This window comes from Nelumbo nucifera, chromosome 1, assembly GCF_055504915.1.
Source record: "Nelumbo nucifera cultivar China Antique chromosome 1, China Antique-T2T, whole genome shotgun sequence".
Taxonomy (NCBI): Eukaryota; Viridiplantae; Streptophyta; class Magnoliopsida; order Proteales; family Nelumbonaceae; genus Nelumbo; species Nelumbo nucifera.
Window position 1 is genome coordinate 144,718,902 of NC_142649.1, and position 12,091 is coordinate 144,730,992.

General features: G+C 41.1%; 1 protein-coding gene across 1 annotated transcript; it reads left to right on the forward strand.

Moving 5' to 3' along the window:
* Nucleotides 1-7,916: 7,916 nt before the first annotated feature.
* LOC104610918 (actin cytoskeleton-regulatory complex pan-like protein) lies at nt 7,917-11,841 on the forward strand. Its single transcript, XM_010277776.3, has 3 exons — nt 7,917-8,505; nt 9,145-9,273; nt 9,782-11,841. Exons 1-3 carry the CDS (start codon nt 8,059-8,061, stop codon nt 11,354-11,356), a joined length of 2,151 nt encoding a protein of 716 aa, XP_010276078.1. The 5' UTR covers nt 7,917-8,058; the 3' UTR covers nt 11,357-11,841.
* Nucleotides 11,842-12,091: the final 250 nt, after the last annotated feature.

The window sequence follows — 12,091 nt, forward strand, 5'->3', positions numbered from 1 at the left end:
TCTGTAAAAACTGTTAAATTTGGTAGGTGTTTGGCATCAATTCAGTTTTCTCAAAAAAACAGTGTCACATCTACGAGTGGCAACGAGCCGACTTTTTCACGAGCTGCTTGAGCTCGGCTCGTGAGCCGACTCGAATATATATAATATATATAATAAAATTATAGAAAATAATATATATATAATAAAAATATTATAATTCTTAATTTTTAAATATAAAATAAATTTTTTATATATAATTTTTATTTTTATAAAATATATAATAAATATTTTTATAAAATATAAAACGAGTTGAGCCGAGCTTGAGCTTATGACCTTTAGGCTCAATCCGAGCTCAAGCTCAAGGTTCTAGCTCGAATCGAGCTCGAGCTCGAGCTCGAGCTCGAGCCTTGTAGAATAGTCTCGAGCCAAGCTCGAGCCTTGTACTATTCGGCTCGGCTTGGCTTGAATCCACCCCTAATCACATCAGTACCATATCAGAAATTTGCTTTTTGGGAAAATGTCTGCTGTTTAGTGAGTTGTTTTTTTTTTTCTTTTTCAAAAGGTGTGGTATGAGAAAACGCGCTTTTTGGTGTTTTTCATTTTTCTACTATTACTAGCAACAATATGCTAATATGGCATTAAAAAACACCTATATGACAGGAACACCAATGGTACCAAATAAAAAACATGAGAAAACATTTTTTAAGAAAACAACATGCTTATGCAACATTGTTTTTTGAGAAAACGCCTCTTAGGAAACAACATTGGTTCCAAACACCGCCTTGGTCAATGATGTAGTGATGTAGACAAGGTAGCTGCTCGACTTGGTTAGTGAGGCATGAGTCATATACATTTATTCCATTTTTTGGAGTTTTTATACTTTTAGTCATCTCTGTAATTAATAATAGAAGTTCCCATTTAATTTGTCATATTTAATTTTAGATTTCTGGTTAATATGATGAATATGTAATATTAGTCCTATGGACATTTTTTTGCAAGTTTTGGTATTTTTTATTTTTCTATTTTTTATGTTATTGTTTAATGAATATGATATTACGGCTTGATCCATTTGACCAGAATGGTTGAACCACTGGCCTGCCACTTGAATGTAAAAGTGGCTCCATTTTTTGATCAATTTGTAAAACATTCATCCAATCAATCCAAGCAAAAAATAATAGAACCATGTATAAAGTTTCTAACAAAATAAGTATGTTTCATTTACCATGCACAAACAAAATCAAGTCTATTTACAAAAAAAATAAAAATAAAAATCAAGTCCTTCAAGAATCAATATAGATTGAGCATGGAAATGTATTTTATTTTGTGGAGTGGAGATATCCAATGATCACAATATTCATTCAAATCTCATCTATATTTTGGTTCCCTACCCATGTTTACTAGTTTTGACCCCATAAGAAAAAAAAAAAGAAAAATCCTTACTGATGATGCGCATTTCGGCAACTCCTGGCTGGCAGGTGACTGGGATGCCTGGCTGAATAATCCCTACTTGGAATGTGGCTGGGATGCCTGGTTGAATGGTTCCTACCTGAAAGGTGGCTTGGACGCCTAGCTGAATGGTGATGAGCTGGAGAGGTGGCTCTGACGCCTAACTGAATGGTGACGAGGTAGAGAGGTGGCTCTGACACCTAACTGAATGGTGACGAGCTGGAGAGGTGGCTCTGATGTCTAGCTGAGTGGTGACGAGTTGGAGAGGTGGCTTTGATATCTAGTTGAGTGGTGACGAGTTGGAGAGGTGGCTCTGATGCGACCTACAAGGACACAGTGTCAGAGTGCCCAGGTTGCTTTACCCGGGATTGGCACTCTGATGCTTAAGTTAGCAAATATGAGATTTTAAGATAGCTAAATGTGAGAGAGCTAGAGAGCTACGAGAACTAAATTGCGCCTCTCCCCCCCTGGGGTTGGAGGTAAGGGATTTATATAGGCATTGTTTGGTGTGAGCATCACGCAACACGTTCGGGATCTTCGGGAGGACGTGCCTAACTGCTCCGAAGTCCTCGGAGGTAGTCGTGCATGTAAGCCAATCTTTGCGCCTTACTCGGTTTCTCCCAAAACATTCGGTGTGAGAGCTGACTTCCGAGAAACCTAGGAGTGATGGGATGCATGCAGAAATCGACGGCGAGCACGTCTCGTAGGTCGCCAGGTCGACGCTAGAGGCAAGTAGCCAAATCGGCAGTGGAGTCAGGTCGCCAGATCGGCAACAGGGGCAGGTTGATAGGTCGGCACTAGAGGCATGTCGGCAGGGCAGCACCAGAGGCAGGTTGCCAAGTCGGCGCCAGAGGCAGGTCGCCAGGTCATCACTAGAGGCAGGTCGCTAGGTCGGCGTTAGAGGCAGGTCGCCAGGTCGGCGATAGTGCTAGGTCACTAGCTGGGACTCCATCATTTTGGCTAAGGCAAGCTGTCGCCTAGGTGGTTCTGGGTTTCACCTAGTTGTTCCGAGTTGCCATGTGTCATGATGTTAGTGGAGGGCCGAATCTGCCCTCATCAATTGCCCTCCACTCCCGAGCTGAGAGTAGCTCGGCGAAGGGAGGAGATTGCTCCTTTTGGCCCAAGATGACTGATTTGATCAGTTCGTAGTCACAAGCATTGGTCTGATTTACTTCTCAGATCGGGATTGTTCGAGCGTTTGATGCCTTACGCAGGACCTCACTGTCTTGATTCTTGGGGCATGAAAGCGAACTCATCCTCTCGAGGAGAGGTGAAGTAGGTACCCCGAGGACATCTACCTTATTAGGGATGCAACCGTCAGGGGGTTCTGCAATCCAACCATTACCTCGAGAGCAAAGCTTACCATGCTGTCCTCAAGGGGGTTCTAACTGCATGACTGCTTTATTAGGTCGCTCCACCTAGGTAGACTTCAACGCAATTGATGATGCACATTTTGGCAGCTCCCAGCTGGTAGGTGACTCGGATGCTTGGATGAATAATCCCTACCTGGAATGTGGTTTGGATGCCTAGCTGAATGGTTCATTCCTAGAATGTGGCTCTGACACCTAACTGAATGGTGACGAGTTGGAGAGGTGGCTCTGATGTCTAGCTAAGTAGTGACGAGCTGGAGAGGTGGCTCTGATGCGACCTGCAAGGACACAATGTCAGAGTGCCTAGGTTGCTTTACCAGGGGTGGGCATTCCGATGCTTAAGTTAGCGAATCACAGATTTTAAGATAGCTAAATGTGAGAGAGCGGGAGAGCTGCGAGAACTAAATTGCGCCTCTCCCCCTTGGGGTTGGAGGTAAGGCCTTTTATATAGGCATTGTTTGGCCTGAGCATCACGCAACACGTTTGGGATCTCTGGGAGGACGTGCCTAACTGCTCCGAAGTTCTCGGAGGTAGTCGTGCATGTAAGCCAATCTTTGCACCTTACTCGATTTCTCCCAAAACATTCGGTGATAGAGGTGACTTTCGAGACACCCAAGAGTGATGGGATGCATGCAGAAATCGATGGCAAGCACGTCTCGTAAGTCGCCAGGTCGGCTAGAGGCAGGTTGCTAGGTTGGCACCAGAGGCAGGTAGCCAAGTTGGCACCAGAGGCAGGTCGCCAAGTCGACGCCAGAGGTTGGTCCCCAGGTCGACGCTAGAGGCAGGTTGTCATGTTGGCGATAGTGCCAGGTCGCTAGCTGGGACTCCATCATTTTGGCTAAGGAAAGTTGTCACCTAGGTGGTTCTGGGTGTCACCTAGTTGTTCTGAGATGCCATGTGTCATGATATTAGTGGAGGGCCGAATCTGCCCTCATTACTTACTTTTTCCCCAAGATGGAATATCCATAGGGGTGGATTCGAGTTGAACCAAGTCAAATACCTGGCTATTTGAGCTCAACTCACCAAAATAGTGTTAGGCTCGAGCTCTGTTAGGCTCATGCTTGAGACTTGAGCTTGAATTCAGCTTGGCTCGACTTAAATTCAACTGCAAGCCAAGCTTCCTATGAAAAATAAAAATTATTTATTATCATACATATAAAAAATAAAAAAATATACATATAAAAATTATTTTTATTTTACATACAAAAATAAGAATTATAAAAATGATTTATATATATATATATTTGTATATATATATATATATATATATGTTATATATACATATATAAATGTATGTATATATGTATGCATTAGGCTCGTGAGCCTGTCAAGCTGAGTTTCATTAGGCTCGAACCCAGCTTGATGAACAAATTAGCCAATATATCAAGCTCAAACTCGACTTTAAGGCTTGTGAAAAACTCGATTGGTTTCCACCCTATATCCATCATTTTCTAATTACTGCTGTATAACCTTATAATTAAGTGATCATAAACCAGTTGGTGCTTCAAACACGTCATACTGAGAGTAGAAAATCTTATTTATCTTATCAGGAGTTTTTTTTTTCTTTTATTTTTATGCCGGATCTGCACAGCCATTTTAAATAGGGAACCATATATAGGGTCTATTAGTTTGGGCTCCACCCAAACTAAATCTGGATATCCATTAAGCCACTCGTGAATGTAAATTGTAAAAGCCGAACTCTATGTGGTGGCGTTGCCTCTAAATTCTAAAATCTGAATTGGCTAAGAGCCAGAGGAGCTCTCATATATCATATTATAATGCTTGGAAAAGAACTTCACTCGGTGATGAGCATCTCATCTGCATAGAAAGTGATCACCCCATTGAGGAGGTCGTCAATTTCCTATTCGTGAATTTTCTGTGGAGACTACGATGGATTGTGAACAGAGTGCTGGATTGTCTTACCAACTTTCAATTCCTGCTTGGTACAGCATGCCGGCCCCATGACAATGCAACTTCATACCTCGCTGTTTTTAAGTACAACAACATCGTCGACTTCACATAGAATTCGGCTTCTATCAGGACAAATCGGTGCTCGCACCGTTTGATTAGTCCCTTACAACTTTGCATTGGGAATATCTTTTATGACTACGGTGATATTCCTAATGCAAGGCTATAAAAGCTGTTGGAACAGATTTTGCTCTGACTGAAGTCGGATTACTTCACATAATTCTTCTTTCCTACCTAAGTCATTTTATTATTGCTAATCAACTGTGTAATGATACTTTGAGTTGAAGTAAAACTATTGCCTTTTTGGCTTAAAAAAATATTTATTGTTGGAAAATTTTGTTTCTTGATTTTATCATGATACATGACTAATTTAGCAGTTAGCTAGTCAGAAGACTGAAATTCTTAAATGGTGTACCTAAAAAAACCTTGTCCCAACTAATTAAGACAGCTTTAAGTTTAAGGTGGATTAATTAATTAATTAACCTGGATCTTTTTCTATGAAATGTTTAATTAGCTCGTTGGTCTCTCTGAACCTAACTAGCCTGCATGATAGCTGAATAGATTATTTTATGGACAAGTTGGGCTCCCAACCAAGTGGGCCTTAGTGTAACCCAAATGTGTATGAAAACATAATTTGTTAAGAGGTTCCATCTAAGATCCAAATCTTGGTTATAAACAATTGTCTGAGGCTGAGCTTATATTAGTTGGGAAATAAGGTCTCTAACCAACAAACCTCTTGTCCATTCAATATGCAGTACTGTGGAACCCATCAAACTGTTCATCAGGTTGATGTAGAAGGTGGGCCATAGAATTCATTAATGATCTCCAGTCTTGGATGTGATTTGGAGGTTGAAAATTGGAGAATATTCTGTAGACATTTGTCCATGTAAGTAAAGCTCAGTCGGTGCTTCACTAGGAATGTTTCTTTCCTAGTGTGGCTCAGATCCAGATTATATAAGCAAGGAACCCCAAAGCTATGAAGTCCTTTTAGTAAAAGTTTGTAAAGCCAAAACTAAGGCTTATATGAACCTAAAAATCAACCTTTCCAGTGAAGATAGTTTTTCCGAAATGATACTATTATAGAAGCTCAATCACGGGAGAAGCCCTCGCAAATGCTTTAGGAAGGGCTGTGGAGTGATTGGAACTTGGAATTTGGAACCCATTTTTAGGAGTGTTCATAGTTTGGTTAATCAAATTGTGGGTCATTTTTTAATTTGAATCAGTCTTTCGATTTTTGAAAATTGAAAATTAAAATTAGATCGAAACCAATCGATTAACCAATTGTCAATTTGATTCTTTGGTTTATCAGTTTTTTGAATTAATAATTTATTGTCAATGAATATATAATTTTATAATATAAGTACTAAAAATATGTATAATATATTATATTATATTTTATATATTTATCGATTGATTCAATTAATCGTCATATTTTCATATTGGTTGAACCGATCATTTCAGTTATTAGCACCCCCTACCCACCCCTACGGTGATGGGAGCCATTGTAAACTCCTATTTGGAGTTCCAAATCCATATCCGATTGAAATAATTGGATCAAGTAACCCGTCAAATATATAGAATTGTTCTTAATCCGATCAAAATTTCCGAACCGTTGACAGCCACCAGACATTTTTTTTTTTTTTTCTTATTGATAGTAAGGCCAATAGTATCTGGTTGAACTGTTGAGTGTTGACGGTGATCCTTCTTAAGGGAAAATGATCAATCGACCCAGATCAGAATTTTATAGCCGTAAAGTACAAAGGGAATGCATCTGACTGTGAATTGATATCAAATTTATGAACTTATAAGGAAAAGAGGGTTAATAGTAGGGGTGCTGAAATTTAGAATTCTACATCGTATGTATCGTAAAAAATTTCTACATCTACATCAACGTGGTCCCCACGAATGGGTTCCTTTCACATCGATTTCATCAACACCGTTGAAGTTGAACTTGCCCATCGTAGTATCTCCATATAGACGCAGCTGTGATCCAGATTGATCCCGATTTCAATGCGATGGCTACACCGATCGATCGATCGATTATCGGAAATAAATGATACAGAGAAAGTACAAGCTGTCAGCCGTCGGACCGGAAACTACGTACGCCTTCGAACCATATTGATCATCTATTTGCAAGAATCACGTCTGGGTCCCACATCTAAATCTCACGGTTCACATCATGTTTGCACCTAAACACTTACTTCCCGAGTCTAATCTGCCGTTGATTATGTTTTATTATAGATACAAAACTATCTAATAACACCGTAAGTCATTTCCGAATTCCGAGTCTTAATCCGCCGGTCGGTCCCACACTAGAATGAATAAGGTGCGTAGATTAGGTTCTTCACATGGTGGTTTGGCGTGATGCCAATACAAGTATGGGCATTGTTTATATTTTTAGTAAAGGTAATGATAATGATTGGTCCCATACGTAAACCTAAGCCTATACCATAAGCATCCATCAAGATCAACCTCCTTATCCTTGAGGGTGACCATTACCTGTCGTCGGAGGGTGAGGGTGACCCACTTCTGATGAAAGACACATGTCAAACATCTAAGAATAACTCTAACGATCCTACGAACGGGCTTCATGGACGGACTACTACGTCCAGAACGGCGCTTATATAAACTAGTCAAAGTTCCAATCCTATCAATATGGTAAAATGAGATTAAACTATCCAAATCAGATCTAAAGCTTTAATTTTCTATTGCTCGATAATCAAGGTAGGCCCCACGCCCGTCCCCCCCATCTCGTGCCACTTTCGTCGCGTTGCCCCGCGTACACGAGCAGCTGTCGAGGTAGAGTTTGCCACGTGTAACTCATTATGTCGGTTCCACGTGGAAGCTTCCTCGGATTCTTTTCTTATCAAATGAAAAATACAAGGACATCGAAAGCAAGTTACGGAACTACCCCTACTGACCTGACGACACTCGACACTCCATTTTAGGTAACCAACGGCTCAGTTGACAGTCCCGTAGTTCTCATTAATTAGAAGGATAGTTTAGTAATTTAAGTTAGACTTTATTAATTGCTACCTGGTATTTTCCGACAATATATATTGCTGTGTATGTTGCATGCCACAAAATCCAATGACCGTATATACGAAAGGGATACGATGCCCGTACACATATACAAAATATACTCGTAGTTGTCTCGACAGAATCCCTGAAACTCGAAACCTGTGTTTTTTCTGCTCTCTGCATTTTGGAGCAGATCGTAAGCTCTATCTCTAGTCTCTACCGCACTCGGGAGCTCTTCCGGAGCTGCAATCGCGGCAGAGTCTTGTTGGAGGAGATGAAGACATCCAACAGAAGTCAGTTTCCGGCGAAAATACCGGCAATACTCTATTCAAAAACCCTAAATCCATCACCGGATTCGGATCTTCAAGAGAAATGTAGCGATCGGAAGCCCCAGCGGAGGAAAACCAGAAACCCTGGATTTTCTGCTGCTGGATTCCGGCTGAAGAAAGACGGAACTCCAGGTGGGAAGAGGAGTGGACCTGCTACTCCCCTCTTACGGTGGAAGTTTGACGACGGTGATTTCACTGTTGGAAACGATAAGGGGCCCGAGTCTAGTCGGAAAGGTCGACGGAAAGTGAAGAGCAGTGTAGAGGTTTCTCTTTCGGCCAGGAAGCTCGCTGCCGGGCTGTGGCATTTGCAGCCGCCTGAGGTTTCCGGAGCCGGAGGTACAGGAGAATGCCGTGCTCTGCAGAAGAGGCCATCCAATAAAGTTGGGCTTGAGGTATTTCGATATCGATGTTGTTTATTCATGATCCGTCCTTCTTTTGGTTCCGTGAAGAGAATTTTAGTAAACGTTCCTTATTTAAAAGTGACGGTTCGACTTTCCTCAGTGCGGCTTACTGCATATTCTATTCTGTGTTCCTTTTGATCCTCGTTTTATAGGGTTTTCAAGGATAGTCCGAACACCGTAACAAGATTAGCTTGTAATATCTGTGTTCGGCTTGTTAAAATGGTGTCGTTTAACATCTTTCAGGCGTGTATGCAGCAGATTTCAAATATACTATTTTAATGAAATATCCTCCCAAGATCAGAATTTTCTAGGGTTCAGGATTCCAAATCTGTTTACAGTACTTTTGTATTCTCTCGGTGAACAGAAATTTCTGTTTAGGTTGTCGATTACATTTCTATAGATTGCAATGGATTCAGTTGCTGGGATTAAAAATTTTCCGTTTCGTTTCTTTATCTTTTGTTCTTCGCTTTGTTTTCGTCGATATAATTCTTGATTTGTTAACATCTCACGACTTCGCGAATTTACTTGTGTACTGCATTTCCCAATGATTCAATGGTTAAAGGGATCTGAACGACGTGCCTTTCTTTGAAACTTGAGTATCTGTTCTCATCGTTTCCTTTTCTGCTGCAGCCCGGCAATGGGCATGTAGGAGTCCCTTTTCTCTGTCATCGCAGTAACAAAGAGTATGGTGCAGAAGCAAAGGATCTGTTGCAGAGCCCCGTTTCTGTCGATGGTCCAAAGAATGGAATTCTGTATAAGGTATCAACATCTTTTTATTTTTTTTTGTTTTTCGAAAGCTTAACATCTTTTTATTTGATTTTTCATTTTACTGATCAATTGATCCTGATCAGTTGGGATGGGAACAATACTGACTTACTGAGGTATGGATGGGAGGACTAGGAAATGTTTTCCAACTTCCCATCGTGTGCCCTACGTGTATTAAACGATCAAGGCACTACGTGGGACCCACAATTCAGTAGGGTCCCACATAGAAGATATCGATATCAAGGATTGATCCTGCGGTTGATCCTCTCGCGTCTAACATATTCTCTTGGCCAGTTGGAGAATAAGGCATTCTGATTTCTGGCCCATCAAATGCCCATTATATGTTTTTGATCAAACAGTATTTTGAGGCATCCAAAATGAATGCCACTCGGTAGCTAATAGTAATAGACTAATAGCTTTTCTATTATCTCTTTATTTTTTCCTGTTTTGATTATTTACGTTATCTGATCTTAGACCATTTTGTTTTCCCCCTCTTGTCTAGCTCCAACCTTCCTTACAATTTCCTAATTCTGCAATGGAGGGAGCAACAAAATGGGATCCTGGGTGCTCTAAAACATCAGATGAGGTTTACCAGTTTTATGGCCGAATGGGACTTCTTGAAGACCAACAGGCTACCACTGTATCTGTCATATCTACTCTGCAAGCAGAACTTGAGCAGGCTCGGAATCGGATTCAGGAGCTTGAGTCTGAGCGCCGGTCCTCAAAGAAGAAATTGGAGCACTTCTTAAGGAAACTTGCAGAGGAAAAGGCTACATGGAGGAGTAGAGAACATGAGAAGATCCGCACTATAATTGATGATATGAAGGATGACTTGAACAGGGAAAGGAAAAACCGTCAAAGGATGGAAATTGTTAACTCAAAATTGGTCAACGAGCTAGCAGAGGCCAAGCTATCTGCAAAGCGGTTTATGCAAGATTATGAGAAGGAGAGAAAAGCCAGAGAGCTAATGGAGGAAGTCTGTGATGAGCTTGCAAAGGAAATTGGAGAAGACAAGGCTGAAGTTGAAGCATTGAAGAGGGAATCGATGAAAATTCGTGAGGAAGTGGACGAGGAGAGAAAGATGTTACAGATGGCTGAGGTCTGGCGTGAAGAAAGGGTTCAGATGAAGCTGGTTGATGCAAAATTAACACTAGAAGCGAAGTATTCACAGATGAGCAAGCTTATAGCAAACCTGGAGGCTTTTCTGAGATCAAGAAGTGCAACTCCAGATGTGGTGGAGATGAGAGAAGCAGAGATGCTTCGAGAGGCAGCTGGCTCAGTAAAGATTCAAGATATCAAAGAGTTTACTTATGAGCCCCCAAACTCAGAGGACATCTTTTCTGTTTTTGAAGATCTCCAACCGGGAGAAGCTAATGAAAGGGAGATTGAACCATGCGTAGGTTATAGCCCTGCTAGTCGGGCTTCCAAAATCCATACTGTGAGCCCTGAGGTCAATGGGTTGAATAAAAGTTCCATGCAGAAGCATTCAAATGGATTCATTGAACAAAATGGAGAGATAGAAGAAGATGGGAGTGGCTGGGAGACAGTGAGTCATGCTGAGGATCAGGGCTCAAGTTATTCCCCGGAAGGGAGTGATCCTTCTGTTAACAGGATGCACAGAGACAGTAATGTATCTGAGAGTGGAACAGAATGGGAAGATAATGCAGGTCATGATACCCCGAATACTGAAATAAGTGAAGTTTGTTCTGTATCAGCAAGGCCCACGAAGAAGGCATCATCCATAACCAGACTTTGGAAATCATGCCCCAGTAATGGAGAAAACTACAGGATAATCTCAGTTGAAGGGATGAAAGGAAGGATTTCAAATGGAAGAATTTCTAATGGGGGGATTGTTTCACCAGAAGTAGGGTTAGGTGAAGGTGGGCTCAGCCCTCCAAGTTTGATGGGGCAATGGAGCTCACCTGACTCTGGGAATCCACACATAACTCGAGGGATGAAGGGGTGCATTGAATGGCCACGGGGCATCCAGAAAAATAGTTTGAAGGCAAAGCTTTTGGAGGCAAGAATGGAAAGCCAGAAAGTCCAATTGCGCCATGTTCTTAAACAGAAGATTTAAATGAACCAAGTTGCAGGAGGAAATATTCATAATTCTGGTTCGAGAAAGCTTGCTCAACGTAGCTTACAAATAAAACCAGATGGAGATAAGCAACAAAGTTTCTGGTGGAGTTGTAAGTACCATAGAGGATTGTTGGGGAAGCTGCAAAGATCACGGACCTGATGCTGTAGCTGGTTATCCATCTTTTGGTCTCATTTGGTCAACTGCATGAAAAGAATTTCTTCTCATGGTTTTTTGTCTGCCTGCATATTACCTTAAACCTGGCAAGATCGGTAATTTTCCCCATCATGAGCAAGCCATAGGTTTGAGTGGGGCAAGCAATTCAGGAGCAAGCTATGCAATCCGTATTGTATTACTTATGCACATTGATAAAGCAACTAAGAAATACAATTTGACACCATTCTCTTCTCTGTATGTTATAAGAAACTCTACTGTATAATTTGGATATGTCGGAATGAATTTGACTGGGAAATTTTCTGGGATCATCATAAGAAGGGTACTTGTTCACTCTCTCCCTCGTGTGTATGGCATTTTTTTTATTTTATTTTTTGTGGAAACTCTGTTTATATGCATTAGGCTTTTTAGAGTAACATTATCTTGCTTATTGAAAGAGAATAAAAATAAAATCCCTAATTGTGCAGAAGGGAATGGATGCCCAGGTTGATATGTCATGATACCAAGTTGTTCTTCTATCTATGACATGCATAGTTGGAAGGGGAGCATTGTCTACCCAAA

Coding starts and splice junctions, on each gene's coding strand:
- LOC104610918 (XM_010277776.3), top strand. CDS start 8,059: ATGAAGACATCCAACAGAAGTCAGTTTCCGGCGAAAATACCGGCAATA. Junction 8,506..9,144: donor CCAATAAAGTTGGGCTTGAG/GTATTTCGATAT, acceptor TTTCTGCTGCAG/CCCGGCAATGGGCATGTAGG. Junction 9,274..9,781: donor AGAATGGAATTCTGTATAAG/GTATCAACATCT, acceptor CCTCTTGTCTAG/CTCCAACCTTCCTTACAATT.